Source organism: Elaeis guineensis, chromosome 2 (genome assembly GCF_000442705.2).
Source record: "Elaeis guineensis isolate ETL-2024a chromosome 2, EG11, whole genome shotgun sequence".
Lineage (NCBI taxonomy): Eukaryota > Viridiplantae > Streptophyta > Magnoliopsida > Arecales > Arecaceae > Elaeis > Elaeis guineensis.
This window is the reverse complement of record NC_025994.2, coordinates 106,624,682-106,646,363: the sequence shown is the minus strand read 5'-3', so window position 1 is coordinate 106,646,363 and position 21,682 is coordinate 106,624,682. Positions and strand designations below refer to the sequence as shown.

General features: G+C 39.6%; 1 protein-coding gene across 1 annotated transcript; it reads left to right on the top strand.

Annotated features, from left to right (window-relative positions):
* On the top strand, nucleotides 1-11,313 carry LOC105046804 (uncharacterized). The gene is made up of 9 exons (XM_010925529.3): nucleotides 1-139; nucleotides 5,106-8,321; nucleotides 8,410-8,490; nucleotides 9,064-9,216; nucleotides 9,418-9,581; nucleotides 9,664-9,811; nucleotides 9,941-10,063; nucleotides 10,381-10,468; nucleotides 10,952-11,313. The coding sequence occupies exons 2-9, from the start codon at nucleotides 5,340-5,342 to the stop codon at nucleotides 11,125-11,127; spliced, it is 3,915 nt and encodes a 1,304-aa protein (XP_010923831.1). The 5' UTR covers nucleotides 1-139; nucleotides 5,106-5,339; the 3' UTR covers nucleotides 11,128-11,313.
* The last annotated feature ends 10,369 nt before the right edge of the window (nucleotides 11,314-21,682 follow it).

The following is a 21,682-nucleotide window of genomic DNA, read 5'->3' as shown; positions in this document are numbered from 1 at the left end:
CTGAAATCCCTAATCTCTCTCCCGGTCTCTTTTCGGGTCTCCTTCGTCTTCTCTGCCTCCTCTTTCAGCGCGCGACGTCGCCGTCGATGACGATGGAGTAGGACACCGGCCGGCCGAGCCCTACCTCTCGGCGTCGGTGGTAATCTCTCTCTCGCTTGGCCTTCTCTCTCTCCGATCCCCAACTCCGATCTTGCCTTTCGCTGTATCTCCCTCCCTCTCCCTTTCGACCTCCCTTTCCACTGGTCCTCTCTCTCTCTCTCTCTCTCTCTCTCTCCGACCAACTAATACTCTCCCCCATCTCCAATCCCAGCTCCATCAACCTTTGGGTCACTCACCCACCAACCATTGAGGCATGGACCAGCTTTATTAGTTATTTTAAGAAATTCTTCGAAAACGCAGAAGGACGTTTATGCTTTGGTTATTTAATTAAGGATCTCTGCTTTAGAATGTTTGTTCTACTAATTTGATCGAAAATTAGCTCTATTCTGATCGATTATTTGAGATGGTTCTTCTTTTGAAATATCTGAAAATTTTACAATATTTGTAGTTCATTGATTCTGTTTTGCTTTCAGTTAATGTATGATGATTTGGTACTTTGGTGTTCTACTTGATGACACACACAGATGCTAATATCGTATCTAATATTTCTGTTTTTTTTTTTTTTTTTAAATTTTGTCTGATATGTCTATGGTTCAACTGGTTAACCCAGTGGTTGGATCAGTAATTAGAAGAACAAGGGTGTTGGACCTCCCCAATGGACCAATTTGAGAGTAGCTGCTTTCTTTATACATACATACATACATATATATATGTATGTATATATATGTATATATATGTATATGTATGTATATATATGTATATGTGTGTGTGTCTATATATATATATATATATATATATATATATATATATATATATATATATATATATATATATGTATGTATGTATGTATGTATATATATATATGTATATATATATATAAATGTATGTATGTATGTATGTATATGTATGTATATATATGTATATATATATGTATGTATGTATGTATATGTATGTATATGTATGTATATGTATATGTATATATATGTATATGTATATGTATATATATCAAACTGTTTGATATTGCATTTTTTACAGCAGAACCTGTCACTTATCCACATTTTAGGACTGGCATTAGTACCGAACTCCACTCCAACTTAGTGAGCAAATAGTCAATATTTAGAAGCCTGATTTTCTATGGTGTTGTTTGATTGCAGACTTAGAATACCCCGTAATAGCAGAAAATGAGGAATAAGTTAGGTTGAAAATGGAGGCATAATAAGGAATAACTATATTCTGGAATTTCCTTAAAATATCTTTATTTCAATTTTGAGGAATAAGTGGGCAGAAAGTTCTTTTTGCAAATCTCAAAATTGTCCTCAGATCCACGCTTTCAATTTCAGGATGAAATTATGGTGTTTGACAGGATAATAATAAACAACTTCAAAAGGATGGTTCTATTCCAAGACAACCCCACTTTATCCTGCAACCAAAAGTAAATTATTTTAAGGGCCATCGATCAGAATTAAGATAGATCTTATTGGATTGGTTGTATTAGTACAATCTCTTGGACTGCTATTCTGTTCTGCAAATGGGATATAAAATGACATAAAACCACTAAGAACATCCTGAAATATGTACCAAAGGTAAGAATGTAAGTGATGGATCATTGTACCTCTATGGTCATCCAATGCTAAGGGAAGTTCCTACTACTCATCATGCAAGGTTTACGCAAAAACACCCCATGATATGACAAGTGAAGTCCATATATGTGCTTTTGCAAGTTAGTTGAATTAGAACATTTTTTGGATAAGTCAAGACAATTTTGATTTTGTTTTTCCATCATCTAAAGAAGTAATTGAAGACCTTTAAACTTCCAGAAAATAACCTCATTTTCTTATCTCTTGGAGCGGAAACTCTCTTCACTCTCATCAATCTTTATCACCTGGAATTTTCAACATTCAAACATGCACTATCTGTCTTCCATTTGTTGTTTGCTTAGATTAAACAATTCTCCTTTCTTTTTCAATGTCTTTGTTTAAGCTGAACCCCTTATTTTCAGATAAAACCCATCTAAGCAAATGGATGCAGGAGGGCTATAGAGAAGTGTATTAGCTAGGTGTATCAAAAATGTACCAAGCTTAATGGAGCTCATTGAAATCAACAATTTTTTAAAGTTTTATTGCTCTTAAATTACTTTATTAGATAGCAAAACCAAAATCAGAAGTGAGTGGAGCTTCTCCAATGCTACTTTCATTACTCAAATTAATTTCTTCTTTGTTAAAGAATTTCTCAAATCGACTTCCAAAATAGTATTCATGGAACTTTGTCATATTATGGGGTGGTTTTGCTTAACCCTTGCATGGACTCCCTAATGCATGCTTGTGAAGGTATGAAAATCAATCGCTTCCATTTTATACCTTAGCACGTAATTTGGAATATTTTGAATGGTTTTTTGTTGCCTTTTACTTGTACTCCTGACATTTTACAATCTGAGAAAATTATAATAATGTGGATAATTGAAGAAGGTCTATCTTAATTAGATTTATGTCTCTAAATACTGCATTGAAAGAGGAATTGCAGAAAATGTGGTTTCAATAGAAAATTAGGTTTATCAATATTGATTTCTTGCTCATTGACCTGAAATGGAGTTTGATATTGATTTCTTAGTAGTAAGAATCTTCTACCTAGGGTAACATTACCATTTCAGAAAGATGGAAACTCCTTTAAAACTTGAACCCTTGCTTCTTGAGCTCTTTCTGAAAATGTTTTTAAGAAAATCTGTTTCCTGGACTGACTCATGCATCTGGTCCCACTTCTGGTAACTAGGATTGGTGCTAGTGCCAAACTTGTGGAAATACCACTTAGTATGGTGGTAACTTTCTATTTGTAAAATATACATTTACAATGCTTTGGGGGCTCAACAAAAATGTCTTGAGCAAATGAAGTCACTACCATGTGTCGATGTGCTAGCAATCATAAAGTTCTTGTCACTTTTATCTTCCATGTGACTTGTAAGCTAGTTGTCTTGTTCACTCCAACAATACATTATTTTGGTCCAACATGCTCGTGAAAAATCTGTCAGCACATGCATTAAGATCCACAGAGTTGAAGGAGAAGGGAGTATTACTTCTCATGTCTGCTTTTTGTAGGCTTAATTGTTAGACAAGTGTGGCACATATCTAGAAATGTAAGGAGATCACGTGGATTGATTGCATGAAAGTTAAACAAGATATCATTTTGACCACTAGGATCACATCTCATGTAGTTATGACGTATTCATTTGATGGATTTATGCCACTTTTTGTGTTTTGGTTTGATTGAATATGTCCTATCATAACCTAATAGGAATTATGGAATTTGAATTGCACAAATGTGGCATATGTGTGCAAGGTGACCTAATTTGGAACCATGTCCAGGTGTGATACGTGACGTGCAATCTCTTATTCTTGCAGACTGAGGTATAACCTCTGGGATTGTGTACCTTGAGGTTGAAATGCACTTTCAAGAATGCCTCTGCCACCTGCATATATTTATTAAAGAGTATGAATGATGCCTCTGGAATGTTTCAAAATATAGAAATGTAAAAGCCAGAAATGGCATTTGAAAGGTTGATAAATGAAACACAAGTATCACAGCAATCAATCTTTCTATAGAAAGTAAAGATGGTCTAAATCGACAATGCCTAGATCACCACATCCATATAGTCTGGATAAAAGATTGAGTTGAATGTTAGAAGAACTTCTTATGGAGAAACTCACATACTAGATGTTGCATTGTAATTGAACTCCAGTCTTAAATTGAATGTACACCTTCTGTATTTCAGAACCATGCCTTGCTGTTCTAAAGGTATAGCACATGTCAGGAATTTGAAAGAAGTTGTTGCTAAACAATCTACTTTGCAAGGCTAGATTTTTTTCCAAGTATACTGCCAGAGTAAATTTAAAATACTGTTAGGTCTTGAATAGTCAAGTGATATTTAATGAATGATATGTTTAGGCTCTCTGCTGTACTGTCATAAAATATGGTCAGCTTAGATTTTTCTCCTTATTCTTTGAGTTTTGGTATGGTAGTACATGGTCAATCATAGCCTATTACAAACTATAGGGTTACGAAGTTGTCAAAATAATTTAGATTTGCATTTTTCTTAATTGACTTTGGTATGATAGGAGATATCCAATCATAGCATACTGCAAACTATGGGGTTGCAATGTTTTCAAAATAAATTATTTACATCTTTCTTATTGGTATCGTACAATAAGACCAATCATAGCCTACTATAAATTATGGGGTAATGAAGTTGTCAAAATGTGTTTTTATGTTCAGACCATTATTAATCGCAGTGCGCGCGCCTAAAAGACTCTTAAAAATAGGATTACTTGTACAGTTGTGGGAACAACATGTTATATGATTAGAACAATAAGTTGAAGCTCAGCAGGAGATAACTAATGAAGCAGCTTGAGTTGTTGAAGAACTTTTAGAAAGCTAATGTATGCAATAAGCTCTAAATGGCAACGTATATTTTTACTTTTAGAAAATTATTGATAGCATGTGGGTGACAATGTTGATCTATAAGTAGTATCATTGAAACATCATAAGACTTGTTGATGTGATCATATTGTGGAGTTGCCATTATTCCCTCCCACCACCACTATCACTTAAGTCTTTTGATTGCCAGTGAACATAATGTTAAGATGTCTAACTCCTTCATGGACCTCCATGTTATAAAACGGAATAAAGACTTGGGACTCCTTAAAACTTTTTCTGTATAGCACTATATCTCAAAGTTAAATTTATAGATCCTGTGCATGACTTTTAATGTCTATCGTTCACCATTTAACTGGAACAACCGTTCCATTTACTCTTTACCATCTCTGATATGTACTAAATCTTTATCTATCCTGGATTTTATAAAGCATATTCCCTGAGAGGAGGCATGTATATATTTTTTTTTCTTTCTGCAGTGTGCTCTTAAAATCTGCTAAGCTTGTGGTGTATCTCTGTTCTTGCTTCATGAATACTGTGTCATAACTATTTGCCCTGTCTCATTTGCTCTATTCCATTTACAGGATCTGTTTGTTAGATCTAGACAACAAGTGCTGAAACCACATCTCTGCAGAATCTCATTTCCTGTTTTATTGTCCCTGCACAAGAAACAAATTTTGGTGGACTATTATAAGAAATCATCTTTCATGGTCTTGATCAAGGGATTCTTCCTTTTTGAAACAAAAGTAAAATGGAGATAAACCTATAAGAGTTGGTGGACTGTTTGAAAAGAATCCAGACAGTTGCACTGTGATCCAATGGAGTCTGGAAAAGGAGTTGGCCCTGCAAGCCAAAGATTTCCACAGGGTTCATCAGGCTCTGCTAACACCAATGCGAGGCCTCCAGAGATTATCATATCAGGTGGTGTTAGGCCTGTACTAAATTACTCAATTCAAACAGGAGAAGAGTTTGCTCTTGAATTTATGCGAGAACGGGCAATGTCCAAGAAGCCCTCTGTGCCAATTACATCCGGAGATCAAAATGTTGCCCCTGCTTACATGGACTTGAAGGGAATGCTAGGTATTTCACACGCAGGTTCTGAAAGTGGATCGGATGTTTCAATGCTTGCGACTGGTGGTAATCAACCGTTAAAACAGGTGGAGAAAACAATCTTGTCTGAAATGGAAAAAAAGGGTCAGTATGTATCATCAAGGTCAGTGCCACGAGTCTCATCAGGTGAAGGGAGTAGTCGAGGAATTTCTCATGGGTATACTTCTTCTGAGTCTTCTGATATATCGTCAAAAAAAATGAAGTTCCTCAGCAGCTTTGGTGGTAAGATTTTGCCTCGACCAAGTGATGGAAAACTCAGGTATGTAGGAGGTGATACACACATTATTCGAATAAGCAGGGACATTTCCTGGCAAGAACTCATGCAAAAGACCATGGCAATATACAACCAACCGCATACTATTAAATATCAACTGCCAGGGGAGGATCTTGATGCCTTGGTGTCAGTTTCGTGTGATGAGGATTTGCAAAATATGATGGAGGAGTGCAGCATCCTAGAAGGTGGTGAGAGATCACAGAAACCCAGGATGTTTCTATTTTCTTCAGGTGATTTCGATGACACACATTTTAGCCTGGGCAGTATGGAGGGGGATTCTGAAATTCAGTATGTTTTTGCTGTCAATGGCATGGATGTAGGAGCTGGAAAGGCTCCAAGCGGGCATGGCTTGGCAAGCACATCAGGAAGTGACTTGGATCAGTTACTCAGTTTTAATGTTGAAGCTGACAGAGCCAATGCAACCAGAGTTGCTACCGCACCTGTGGTGCCTGCTACTACTTTATCTATGCAGATGCAGGCAAGTCTTTCTAGTAACTATGATACCCATTTGCATTCTTATCAGGACCGTGACATCCATTATGAGGAAGGTGACCATTATGTATACACCACCAGCCACCCTTCTGACAGATTTCACAATTTAGATAGCAGGATTTCCATCCCTATGTCTGTGCCATCTGATTATGAATATAATTCTCAGTGCACACACATCAGAGGAACTTCTGGTCCAATGCCAATCCATGATCTTCCATCTCTCCATCAAGGCATGCAAGAAGGGCTACACAGTGGGATAGATTCACATGATCAAGAAGTATCAGCTAAAGAATCAAAGTTGGCAGTAGACAGTTCCTCTCAGAAAAAAAATGAAGGTGAGAATCTCCGATCTCTGGAAAATGCATTTACTGCATCCATGCAACAGCATGATGTTTCAACTTCAAATTATATGCAAGCCGAGGTACCCTATGTTGCTTCTGCACCAGAGCATTTAACATCTGTGCCACCTATAAGACATAAGCACATAGAGCCTGCACCAGTTTCATCATCAGCTGATGCTGTAAGTGCTGGTCAGGGTTCTGAGTTCAATGAAGATGAGTGCTGCTCATCCGGTGAAGCTTTTACAACTGGATTTTCTGACTACAAGGCTGATATGACTGATCTAGGGTACAATGATCCACCTTCACGTCCTTTCCGAGTCTATCAGTCTGAGATGATCCCTAGAGAGCAGGCAGAGTTCCATAATCGCTTATCAAAATCAGATGATTCAATTGGTTCTCAATTTCTAATGCTTCACTCACGTCCTGGTGTGGCTCAGGAATCTATTGCTGAAGCTCTTGATCCTTCGCATGAAGGAAATCTAGTTTTTCAGCCTGAGAAGTCTTCCTTAGTGATGGGACCACCACTAGAGGATGGTTTAATGCAGTCCGAAAAATATAAAGAGCTGGCTGATCAAATCACTCAAAAGAGTCACTGCAAGCCCATCTTAGCTCCTGAAGGATCAGAAATTGCAAAATTTCCTCGTCAGCCTATTGGTGGTAATGAGCCCTTGACTGGTCAGGCTTGGCATGATCTGGAGGTGCATGCAGTATCTGACCAAACTGATGTCATGAGTTGTGAACAGAGCCGTAAAACAGTGAGGAAGACTCAGACATCTGAATTGAGTCATGCACCTCTTGCCTCAGTTGATGATAAAATCACTATCAATGAGGCCAGACATGTAGAAAAAGGTCCGACCATTGTGGAAAAAAATTTGGTCAAAAGCTATTTCAACGAACCCACTGTTGATGGAGCTGCCATTAAGCAGCAAGGTAGTCCTGCTGTTGATACACACACGACTGATGCTACAGATTATTCCTCGGCTTTCCACTGGACAGGGAGCGGTACTCTTGCTGCTTCTCAAGCAGAACCTTCTGTTCCTCCACCAGAGCGGAGAGATATTATTATGAATAACAATGATCGATTCCCTCCTGATCTGTTATCTGATATCTTTTCAAAGGCTAGGATTCCTGAGGATTCATCTAGATTAGGTCCCCTCTGCAAAGATGATGCTGGCCTCAGCTTGAACATGCAAAACCATCAACCTCAGCGGTGGTCTTTCTTCAGAAATCTGGCCACTGGTGAGTTTGGACGTAACGATGTTTCTCTCATGGATCAAGACCACCTTGGTTATGCATCTTTGCTTACAAAGGTCGAAGAGGGAGTTTCTAGGCCATATCCATTTGCACCTTTGGAAAATGAGGGAGTTGATTTAAGTTACATGGAATCCCAAATTGATTTTGATGGGGCAATGCAACAGGAGGCGTCAAGCATCACTATAGATGATACAGGCATCTTGAACCCAAGTTTTATACCATCACAGATTGCTCATCCTCATGTAATGGACAAGGGTGAAGGTTTGCAAGTAGAGAATCCTTTCTCGAAGTTGGGAGAGAACTTAAGAGCAAATGCTTCGGAATATGAGGTATAGTTTTTTATTTGCAGCATGATTAACGGGTGTGTTTTAACTAAATTGATAATGTGTAAGTAAGATTTCCTTTCTTTGTTTTCAGGAATTGAAATTTGAGGTTGAGGATGTTGCTGGGTCAGCTATAGATACTTCTATGGGCGACTTTGATCTCAGCAATTTGCAGGTTTGATCCTTGGACATATCTGTTAATTTGTGTAGACGAGAGCATATTGATATTTCTGATGTGTCTGTTATCTCGTCTTCAAACCAATAATATTTGGCATTTTTGAAGAAAAAGATATTTATGATGCCCTATCTTGAAGTAGGCAGTTGTTCCACTCCTACTATATGATTTTATCTTGTATGAGCATTAGATCTTAGCTAATGAAAAATGGGTAGGCAGTTAACATTTAGCTGGTCTAATTGTGTTGTCTTTGTTATGCAAAAAATGTAGCATATGATTCTGCATATGTATGCATATGCATGTGATTGTGCTTATACAAAAGGAGTTGGTTGTGGGACTGGAATACATCTGATCTCTCTCTCTCTCTCTCTCTCTCTCTCTCTCTCTCTCGTGTGAAATGCATCTGATCTTGATATGCATGCAGAAGTACTCGGATACAGGATAAATGGCACTATATATAAAATTAATCGAACAAGCCCTGCTAGTCACCTTATTATTATTAATAATGTTCTTGGATCTTATTTTACATGTATTAAGAATTTGGTGAGTATTCTTAAAAAGAGGCATTGGCAGATCATAAAGAATGAGGATCTTGAAGAACTGAGAGAACTAGGTTCTGGTACATTTGGAACCGTGTATCATGGAAAATGGAGGGGCACTGATGTGGCCATAAAGCGAATAAAGAAGAGCTGCTTTACAGGTCGATCATCTGAGCAAGAGAGACTGGTGAGCTCTCTAACCATATTAGACTAATTAAATTATTTCATTCTTCTATTCCTAACCTGGATGTTTAGCCTCTGCAAGAGTCACCAAAACCCTTTTGTAGACAAACTTTTGCTCAACCGATTAACCATCTGACTGGAAGTAAAGGGTTGAGCAGTATTGTTTTACTGGTATATTATGAATGATGAAGAACGCCATTTTCAGACCCTGGAGTTTTGGCGGGAAGCTGAAATTCTTTCAAAGCTTCACCATCCAAATGTGTTGGCTTTTTACGGGGTTGTGCAAGATGGCCCAGGAGGTACCTTAGCAACTGTTACAGAATTCATGGTTAATGGTTCTCTCAGGCATGTTCTACTGCGGAAAGACAAGTAAGCACCTCTTTCTTTTTTTGTCCTATGCTATTCTTTTCCTATAATTGAACTGGCACTTTCTGATAAATGGAATTAACAGATATCTTGATCGTCGAAAACGGCTTACAATCGCAATGGATGCAGCTTTTGGGATGGAATATTTGCATTCTAAAAATATTGTACACTTTGATTTGAAATGTGACAACTTGCTTGTCAACCTCAAGGACCAATCACGTCCCATTTGCAAGGTAAGTTACTGTTTTGCATTTTGATAATTAGTTATTTAGTTTATGCTAATATATGTTCTGCATTCTGGTTTTTCACCCAAGCATCATTTCCAAATTAACTAAACTTTTTTCATAATGAACCTCATCTAGGTAGGTGATTTTGGCTTATCAAAAATTAAACGAAATACCTTGGTTTCTGGAGGTGTGAGAGGAACGCTACCATGGATGGCTCCAGAATTACTAAATGGAAGCAGCAATAAGGTGTCTGAGAAGGTAAACTTTTGATTTATATGGGTTCTTTGTCTTTGTTTATTTTGCTTTTTTGCTGGATAATTAAGAATGGAAGTAGGTGTGGCTCTGGCGACCTGAAACACTTCTCAGGATTTAAGTTGAAGTTCTTCCATCAAAAAGGAAAAAAAAAAAAAAGTTGAACCTTTATTCTTCCATTTTCTATCTGCCTAAATAAATTTCAAGTCTTGGGTCTGCCATTTTAAAAGTGCATTGATTGGTTTTTGAAAATAAAAGATATTGTTATAGCTAGGCTTGTATATTCACTAATATCAAGTACCATATGATATTGATAAATGCAGGTGGATGTGTTCTCCTTTGGCATCGTCATGTGGGAAATTCTTACAGGGGAGGAGCCTTACGCCAACATGCATTATGGGGCGATCATAGGTATGCTTGAATGGGTTTATTTATTTTGGATTTTTGTTTTTTTACTTGTAACTTTAAAAGGTGTGCCTCCCAATAGAGACCTCAGGTGGCAAGTTGCTTTAGTAATCATTCTCCAGGATCCCAACATCATTAGGTGATGGTCATAGGTTCGAGATGCAGAAAAAACTATAAACTTGGTCGGTAGCCTGGACTATTGTAGTCTTTGCCGCTGTTTCTGTATGTTGTGCGTTAGCATGGGTGACTTCATTCTAGAGTTTGAAGTAGCCTAGCTATTTTATTTCTTATATTACACCATCTGGTGTCTGTGCATGCCTTTCCTGGTAAAACCATTTCCCTATTACATCTCTCAAGCAGGCAACTACCGTATCTCCTATCATGCTGTTTCTTGAATGCCTGCTTCGAGCCATCCCGTCTTTATACCAAAAAAGTTATTAAGGGAAAGTGGATATTTTTGCGGCTATATTTACTTTGATTTCAACGCAGGAGGAATTGTGAACAATACGCTGAGGCCACCTGTGCCGGCCAACTGCGACCCAGAATGGAGAAGGCTGATGGAGCAGTGCTGGGCCCCTGATCCAGTTCAACGACCACCCTTCGCTCAAATTGCCAGTCGGTTGCGTGCTATGTCTGTGGCCAGTCAAACAAAACCAGCAAAATGATGAGAAACCAGTACTGATGCATATGGCGCTTGTATTGTTGTTGTCATCTTATAGACTATAAAATCTCATAAACCCTGTAAGATATGCGTGCAACATGTATTGTTTTGAGGAGAGAGATGGATTAGATCCCATCATCTGTGTCATAATTATTTTGAATTTGTGTGTTTAAGGCTTTTCTTTACTTTATGTTTTTTTTTTTTTGGGTTGTTGTGGGTGGGGGGGGGGGGGGGGGGGGGGGGTGGGTATGAGCTGTATGTTTTTATCAGTTCATGATATTAAAATGTATCCATATTTTATAAAAAAAAAGTAGTAGAGAAACTCATGTAACGAGAGTGGCTTTATAGTTACTGCATAAATCAAGTATCATGTCATGATTTCTGCCTTTCTGCATGAACTTGCTTTGTGAATGGATCTTATCCTCCCCAGAATCCATACTGATTAGGTAGATATGATAAATGCTGTTAATCCGCAAACCAGTTTATTGTCGGAAGCTGCTGTTGCCCGAATGAAAAATGACTCTGTTTCAATAGTGACTTGACCATGCTAAATGTTCACTTGGTCACGACATCAACGGGTTAAACCTTATTGAGCATCCTAAGGTTTTCATATGGCTGATTCCGTGCTGCATTGGATGGCATGCTATAATGGCTGAGACAAAAGATTGAGATCCAGCATGGGTGAGCTAACTCAAAAGCTCCATGCAGATAAATGCGTGAACCAACTTTGAACAGTTGTCCTGAACTCAAGGTCTATATGCATGAATATGTTCCTCTATGTGTTGAAGTGTTGCTTAGATTTCACTTCGAACCAAGCCAAAATGCCAAACCATGCCATTATGCACTGAAATCATCCACGTAATTTAGTGCTGCAAACAGTAATGGAAAAGCCGCAATGTAAACAGTACAGAGGTGAGGTGCTGGCTTTGTGCTTGGTTAACTCAAGGGCTTAATAACACTTAGGCTCTATAAAATTTTCTTGAATGAAAAACCTTAATATTAGTTGAATCAAGAAAATTATTTCTTCCCTTTTATGAACACTTGGGCTCTATAACAATCCATTACATTTGCTATGCTATTATGCAATACTTTAATTCGGAAACCAAGTTTTTATAGCACTCAAGCTTTATAATGATTTGTTACAATAGCTGTGACGACGTATAATGGTTACAGGGCGTAGCCGTTATTTTAATGTATATAAAAAATGCGTCATTAGATAACTATTTTCATGTGGTAGCACCTACTTTTTGTCCATCAGCAGATCAACTCTTTTGCTCTTCGCATCTACGCCGCAAAGAAAGGAGCATTCATTATGGCATGTAGATTACTAGAAAAATACACCTTGCCTCCAAGCAGACACATAGCTTTCAACCCCATCAAGTGGTTGCAGTTCAACAGCCAACCGGATGGATGAAAGATCTATTCCAACATATAAAGTAGTTTGATTCAAAGAGTACAGAGGAAATCAGTTAAGGGGAGCTTTCACAAACCTCACCACCAACCCAATTATCTGAAAGCGAATCCATTGAGAGGTCTCCGGGGGGAAATTAGGCATATTATATTGCCCGATTCAAACACCACCCAATCTTATCATACTTCCATTTCTTCTGCTGTGTCATTTCCTGTATCACAGTAAATAAACTTTTCTCATGTCAAATGGGGCCCACACAAGCTCACGTTAGCTTGACTTTTGGCACGTCCATTTGATGGCTACTGACTACCGAGTATTGATCTTAGATAAGATAATATACACAATGAGGATACCGTCATATCCTAATCTCAACAGCTAATTAATATCATACTATGGGCAAATTTATGGAATTTTCTTTGTGTAACCTACTTGGTTGGCTTCCAGTGATCATGATGGATTCTTTTTAACGATATTAAGAGACTAATTACATTATCTTGACGCATACACTCATATAAAGTTTCCATTTCAGAGTATATGGTAAGTCCTCTGTAAACTTGGTCCACCTTCAAGAACTAGATTTTAGGCTTAGCCTAAGCATGTTTAAACATGATGAGTGCTACCCAAACCTATCTAGAAGATACAAGAATGTCATTTCTTTGCTATCCAAGTGTCTATCCAAGTGTGCGTCCATGTTCTCATTTTAGTAGGCAAATGAAAATGAGAAAATAAATAAATCATGCCATCTGTGACAAGGCTTAGATGCATATTATTGAGAATGAGGGTGTCACATATTAGATTATATCTAGAGAATGCCCATCAGGAATATACTAGAACAACAACAACAATAATAATAATAATAAAGAGATCAAGCGATGGGAATTCATGTGCTCCCCACGTGCGTGGCCCAGCAGCCCAAGGACAAGCGGCAACTCCTTCTCCGCTTCCTGAAACCGTACCCAATCTAGATCTTTTAATCCAATCAGACGGCTCGGAATGAGAGGCACCGAGCTGGGCCGGCCGATCATGTACTTGTTGCCGGTCCTTTCAAACAGGCTTGGCCACACATGATTACTTGGACCAGGTCCAATGGGCCACGCAAAATCCGGTGGATTACACGCCACATTACCCCTTGTATTTCACCAAGCCCCGATTGCGCGTTAAGCACCGTGACATTTGCGCTGGTCCACTTGGACCTGGTCCATGCAATAATTTCACGAACCCGAGACGGCATCCGACGAGACGGGTCGGCCCTTCGTTGACCAGTCAACGACTAGGAGAAGATCCAGCGTTGGATTCGCTCTCGGGTGCTTGTCCGCACACGTTGCCGGAAAAGGCCTAAAGATACCCGCATAAAAGTTTGTGTGGGTACCGAAGCTTTCAGTCGTTCGTACCAACGTCATTGTATAAGAGAACGGGATGGGATCCACGTGGAATATTTGGACGGCTGATATAAAACCGCATAGTATTTTCTAAGTAGACGTTTGTTAGAGATTGTCCATCACTTTTAGATATAAATGTAGATTAATAAATAAAGAATTTATTATTTCTTTTCTACTGTCCCTGTGATGTCGCCATCACTTCCGCTGATTGCACGCTTCTCAATTTTTCCTTGCTTGAGACCCAACAACCCGAGGAGAGCGACAGTTTTCTACTTTTTTTTTAATAAAAGAAAATACCTTTTTATTTGTTTTTTGCTTTTTTTTTTTAAAAAATTTTTTCCGCCATCAACTGTGTAAAAGTATATTAGCAGATTTCCTGTGATATTTCTCAGAGCAATATCAATTGCATACTAAATATGACCTACAGAAATGGCATAGGCTGCTTGAGCTTGTTTAATCATTCTTGTATCCACCATCATGCCTGACTAAAATTATAATTAGAATGTCCAATAGAACACTACATCTATTAAACAAGCAAGATATACGTAACAGATTTAATCTAAAGGATATGGTTATGCAGTTGAAGTTAAAGATAGCTAACCAACCAATTAGCAATATTTTGCATTTGCTTCCGCTGAGGAGAGAGAAAAATTACGGGGATCGCTTAGCAGCTTCACAAGATTAAAGACTGAAGGAGAAAATTTATTGGATCACAATAACAGGAGTCTTAAAGTTGAGATCCTTCCCAAAATTGATTTCATGCTAACGCTGGGAAGAGTTTGAAGCGAAGGACTACTAGAATCCCATGCAATGATAAATACAAAAAGATAAAACGGCAAAAGAAGAGGGAAAGAAAAAAAAAAAAAAAAGGGGTGGGGTGGGGACAAAGGTCCCAGAGTCCTGAACTCCAAAACTTTCTTGATGTACATAAAGAAGTAGGAAAATATTTATTAACATGCTTTTTGGAAAAGAGCTCACATAAATAAATAAAATTTTTGACGAAGCGAGGTTGCAAGATCACACCCACCCATTAGTTTTGATTAGGTGAACATATCTATCCCATACGTTAAAGCGCATCCCTCTACTTTCTCTATATGCCAAGTAATATGTCAGAGCTCACTGTGCATACGTATTAGAAGCGAGAGGACCGAATATTTTTTTTTTTATCTTCTCTACTGTCATTGAAAAAAATTTCTATATTGGAGTCGATCGTACAAAAAATTATGGTCAAACCACCGTCGCCTACATGCATATATTAGGACATTCATAAAAAAAAATAATTATATAATATTTATCTAAATTATTTAAATATTTTTAAAATTTATTTATTTTTTTTAATATTTTAACGCATACGTATAAGCGCGTGCGGCCACCTATCTTTTGATAGGTATTTTTGAATAATTTTTTCTATAGTCAGTCTAACTACAGAAGTTTTATTCGCTGCATCTTTCTCTCCATCATCATCGAGCACTAACGTCGGTCATCAAGTAGTTTCCTTCTCATATATTTCTGAAAAAGAGAGGCCAATGTCCTCCCGCTCTCCCGCTGGTCTTCGTTGTTGCTTTCTTTTCGATCCTCACCGGCGTCGAATTCTATCCTCCAATCTCCGATAGGTACTTTTTTTCTATAGATTTTTTTTTTTTTCTTGAAATCTTTCTAGATTTCTTGCAGTAGACGAGGCACAGCTGGTGAAGACGAGGGGATGGGCCGGGGCAGCTGATGGGGGGGGTCTTTTTTTTTTTTTTTTCTTTCCATGAACCACGTGAAGGAAGGGGAGGGAGGGGGGAAGGTGGGGCTGGTGAAGGCCGTGAAGTCCACAAGAAAAAAAAAAAACTCCGCCCCCTCCCCTCGATAGCTCTACCGACCATGGCTCCCACCTCCCCCCACACCCTCACTTCCTTTGGCGGCTCCATCGATCATGCCTTTCTCTTTGTGGCTCCTCCACACCCCGCCCTCACGGCTCTACCGGCCGCACCTAATCCACCGTGAAGCACGTGCGGCATCCTAGTTTGACATACGAAAGCAAATAGTTTTTTGTAATTTAACCTACATGGAAGCAATTTTTAAGTACTCTAGAGCAATAAATATATATATGATGTTAAAATGCGATTATAATTTAAACTTGGGATGCAAAATCGATGGCCAATACTGGGATAACTCGGAGGAGTGCTGGCGATGTTTACCCATGTCTTCGACGCAAGCAGCGGTGCGTTGCCTCGCAATGCTATACACCGTTATCAGCGAAGCCAGATTCAATTCCTCAGAGGTAGTTGGATATATTAAAATTACCATGATGGTAGTTTAAATGACAAATTTGCCTTTGGTGATTTACAATTAACATAGGGTATATTAGATCATGCAATCTAGGGGCGCAAATAGATCTGATCAGACCAGATTATAATTGATCCGAATCCTTGATTGGATCCTATTGCTGGACTCAGATCCAAACCCAATAGAAGATCAAGATAAATCGGATCGGTTCTATAGTTAAAATTTTTGACCTAACAGATCATTTAGAATGGATTGGATCTAGCTATAATCCGATTCCAATCCGAAAATTTCGAATATATCTGAGTCAAATATATAGCCAACTATATTTGAATTATCATATAGCCCATTATTATTAATCACACAAAATACATAATAAATAATATTATTTTCAAAACACATTAGGATATAAATATAATTTTAAACCTATTTATACGTTGAAGATACCGCTCATACAAGTCTCAAATCACAACTTGGATGTTCAAATAGATTTGGATCCTAATGGTATACCGAGTTTACATAAGGTCAAATTGGATTCGAATTCAATAAATCCAAATTCAATCCAGAAAATGGAAGGATCCAATTTTAGAATCCGATCTGACTGTATAAATCCTTTAATTTGATGAATTAGAATGGATTTAAATGAGTGGAATTAGATTGGATTATCGGTTAATCCGATCTATTTGCAGCCTTAATATAATCAAGTCGGGGTCACAAAAACAATTAGGAGAAGCCCTGCAAGCGTTCAACTCTTGCATTGAGTAAAATAAGTCGATCACAACTAAGATGACCTGTAAGGAGCATGTTTTAGAAACAAAAATCTCAAATCAGGCATGATAATATATGATGCTTTGTTTATGGAATCTTGCAGGCCAACTAAGCCGAAGATCTGTTGTGTCGGGAGCTGTAACGTGCTCCTATATTTTTTGCGGGCGTCATAAGATCTCGAGAGCTAATGTCACGCTCCACGAGTGATTTGGCTGGAGGGAACTCTCCTAATGATGATGGCATGGTATAAAATAGACCTTAATTTGTTATGGAAAGTAACTTCCCAAATGGAGACGACAAGACATTCTCTGATCCGATATCAAAAATATATTCTCTAAATATCAGGAGAAAAGTCCTATTATGCAAGCTTGCAGGGCAAGTAATGTTGGAGATATCTGGCCGGGACACCATCTTCATAGAATTTTTTCGATATTATGCATCGCAGCAGAAAGAAAGAAAAAATAAAACAGAAATACAATCAAATACGTGGATCAGTCAAAAGATTCATCTTCATAGGACATGCAAGCTTAACTATGAAAAAAAAAAATTATAAGAGGAGATCACACCCTCAATCCTCGTACATCCAACCTCTCTCTCTCACAAAAAGCTCTCCCTCATAAAAACTCTCTCTAAGATGACCTCCTGAACCCTTGAAGTGACAGTTGTCTGCTGCCTGACAGTCTGCCTGAAGCAACTCTATCTTTGCTCTCTAATGGCTCCTCTCGATCTGCTGCTGCTCTGGATCCTCGGCCGAACATACCTCGCCACACTCTGCGCTCAAGTCTCTGATGTTTCGTCCACAAGGCCTCTTAAAGGCCCTAAAACCCAAACAGCATCGGAGTTACATCACAATCAGAACTCCAACAGCTTCTCGACCGTTCGATCAACATCGTAAGGATCTCCGCATCATCCGATCACACCTCAAATCGAAGACTGACTATTGGATCTTGTCCCATTGCGCCAGATCATGCCTTTGATCTCCTTGGGATGGCTCACAACCATCCGATCACTACCACAATCATCCGTAGCCACCTGATCGCGCACCAATCCATAAGAACCCATTGTGGACCGCAAGAATCGCCTCCAAAAATGCTCTGATCCATGGTGGACCGTGCAAAATCGGACGAAAAACACTCGGTTGGTCCATAATGGTCTCCATGGACTGTCGGTTCACGCACCACATGTGGACCGCGAGAGAGATCCATGCGGGCCATGCCTTCACGCGCTCACCTTCGCGTGCGCTCGCTCCACTGCAGCCTCCACCGCTCCTTGGATCGTGTCACCTTCTTTCGCACATATCTTCTCTATTTGGACTCTATTTGGGCTGATCTTAGGCTCGTTGGACTCCGTTTGTCGTCCTGGATCTCACTGTGGACTCAATGTGGATCGAATCTCAAGATATTAAATACTAACAATCTCCATCTCAACTCGACATTCGACCTCCTCCTAACTCTGAGAGCTTCTAGATCTCCTCATCCACATGCCCTAGGGCAATCATCTGCTGATCATAAATGGACAAACATGAGAGTCGAGCCAGATCGCTCGATCCCATCTCCATCATATACTGTGCTCCTTCTGATTTGAGACCTACTCGGGGTATCTTTCTGCGATAATAAAAATCTCATCCTGCGATATCACCTCTCATCTTTATGAGTCTCCCGTCTCGTGTCCAATCCACCTCCACTTGGAGCTCCACCTCGCTCTGGACTTCTCCTGGCTCCTAAAACACCATCTCGCACTGGACTCCCCACCAGATAGTAATGTCCTCTTGTTCTCTTTTTTTTTCTCCAGAATAACTCTATTGCCATTGAATTCAATCTGTTTGGTGAGATAAGATTCCATCTAAAATCGGATATGTGTCAGATCTCCTCCAATATTCTCACTACACTATCATATGTCCTCCAGCTGGCCCTCCCGATACCTCTGATTGCACAGCTTGATCCATCCGGCAGATAAACAGTACCCTTATTGCTCTCTAGAGAGTCAAACTGCTTCTCTCTACAACATACATGATAGGTGCATGCACAATATAAAATTCACTATTGAAAAGAAGTAAATACCTCATCAGATATCTTCAGGATATCATCCTCTGACTCGCTATTGGCCGTCGCTGCAGTAGCTCTCATCCGATCCTTGAGTTGAGAGCAATCTCTGGCTAGATGCCCCAAATCATCACACCGATAATATCTGACCTTCCTTAAGTCCCTCATTTTGGACTTGGACCGTCCTCGACACGATCTTCTGTCGTTCCATCTGCTGTCTTCTGCTCCTCCAAAAATCACCAAAGCTGAGTTATCATCTAAGCTTGAAGCTGGGTTCTTCATTCTAAGAACCTTGTTCTGGAGAATCACCACAGTGATCTCATCCATCTTGATGGTGCTCTTTCCCACTAGAAGAGCAGTTATCAAGGACTCATACAAAGGGAGAAGCAACAATCACAAGACCAGCACCCCGATCTTCTCCTCAATTTTTTCGTCAATGCTGAAGAGGTCGATGAGGATTTTCTGGAAGTGACTGAGATGCTCCTACACGCTCTATCCCTCAATCATCCGTAGCTGATAGAACTATCTCCAGAGGAAGAGAGTGTTAGTGAGAGATTTTACCATTTACAACTCCTCGAGCTTCGACCAGAAAAACTATCGGAGAAGTTTCGCCAAACACATGAATCACCATCTCATCCGTTAGGTACAAGCAGATTGTACTCACCATCTGCATTTAGAGCCACCTCCAATTCTATATCTTCATAGTAGTCGGCTTCTCTTCACATAAGAGAGTATCGATCAACCCTTGCTGGATGAGCACATCCTTCATCCTTGATTGTCATAAGAAAAAATCATCCTTTCCATCAAACCTGTTGATCTCCACTTTGATTGAGCATATTTTCTCCATCTTCAATCTTGCTCACCACCGCCGCAACTTGATCCTGGTATCTCTTTGCTTTGATACTATTTATTGGGGATGTCTGATCAGAACACCACCTTCATAGGACATTTTCGATACCACGTGTAGCAACAGGAAGAAAGAAGAAACAAAATAGAAACACAATCAAATACGTTGATCAACCAAAAAGCTCACCTCCATGGGGCATGCAAGCTTCACTATGAGAAAAAAAAAATTACAAGAGGAGATCATATCCTAAACCCTCGTACACCAATCTTTCTCTCATAAGAAGCTCTCCCTCATTAAAGCTCTCTCTCTAAGAAGACCCTTGAACCCCTGAAGTGACCACTGTCTTCTACCTGACAATCTGCCTGAAGCACCTCTGTCTCTGCTATCTGATGGCTCCTCTCGATCTGCTGCTGCTCTGGGTCCTCAGTCGAACACACCACGCCACACTCTGCTCAAGTCTCTGATGTTTCGCCCACAGGGCTTCTTAAAGGCCCTAAAATCCAAACAACATTGGAATTGCATCTCGATCAGAACTCCAACAGCTTCTCGACCGTTCGATTAGCACTGTAAGGACCTCTGCATCATCCGATCATGCCTCAAATCGAAGACTAGTCATTGGATCGTGTTCCATCGCGCCAGATCACACCTCTGATCTTCCTAAGATGGCTCACAGCCATCCGATCACGATAATAACATCCGTAGCCATCTGATCGCACACCGGTCCATGAGAATCCATTGTGGACTCCGAGAATCGCCTCCAAAAATGCTCCGATCCATGGTGGATCGGCGAAACTAGGTGGAAAACGTCTGATTAGTCCACAGAATGCGTGTGGACCGCGAGAGAGATCCATGCGGGCCGCGCCTGCACGCGCCCACATGTCCCCGTGCTAGGCCGCATGCTCATGGCCGGCCCACGCACCGCCGCGGCCTCCGTCGGCCCGTCATTCCGTGGATCGTACTATCTTCTTTTGCACGTATCTTTTTCATCTGGATTCTGTTTGGACTGATCTTGGACTCGTTCGACTCCGTTCGTCATCCTGAACCTCCCTGTAGACTCAGTGTAAACCGAATCTCGAGGTATCAAATCCTAACAAGTGGTTCTACAGCCTAATTCTCCATGGTCCAGAATTGTTAAAGCTAAATATAAATTTTCAGGGTCTTGGACGGAACATTCTAAACCAAAGAAATGGTCATACACTTGGGGAAAAGTTACAGTGTGGTTTTCTTATACAATATAATTTCATGTGGGTAATCGGGAATGGTAACAAAGTAAGTGCTATTAATGACCCCTGGACTGACAGGATTCCTATTGCTAAATGGCCTGCTTACATCAATGTTGAATCTCAAGTATTTGGCATGAAAGTGTGTGATCTTATCTCTCCTAATATGGGGTGGAATTATGATCTTTTCTACCAGCTAATGTCAACTGAAATGATGAAACAGATTGGTAGAGTGCCGGTTGGGCAGACCAATTGTTCTGATCAGTTAACATGGGCTCAAGGATTTTCGGACCAGATTAAACTTGAAGATATATATCCTCTCATCTGGGAGATTCAGCCACTCAGGAATCAAAATATATGTTGGGTTTGGAAATTAAAAGTGTCTTCGCGAATCCAATTTGTTGGTGGAAAATAATGTGGCAATGTATCCCGTGCAAGAGTCTGTTGGCTATGAGGGGTATCATCAACAATGATGAAGTGGCTTGTGACCTATGTCCAGGTATAGAGGAAAATATGCAGCATGTCTTGATTGATTGTTCCTTTGCTGGTCAGTGTTGGAATCTTATTAGAAGCTATTATAAAATTGATAGAATTCCTTTATCAATGGCTGGCTTGGTGGAGTTT

Bases quoted from the DNA above. Each gene is read 5' to 3' on its own strand.
- LOC105046804 (XM_010925529.3), top strand. From the start codon at position 5,340: ATGGAGTCTGGAAAAGGAGTTGGCCCTGCAAGCCAAAGATTTCCACAG. The intron at 9,582-9,663 runs GTAAGCACCTCT...TGGAATTAACAG, and splicing joins GTTCTACTGCGGAAAGACAA to ATATCTTGATCGTCGAAAAC. The intron at 10,064-10,380 runs GTAAACTTTTGA...TGATAAATGCAG, and splicing joins GCAATAAGGTGTCTGAGAAG to GTGGATGTGTTCTCCTTTGG.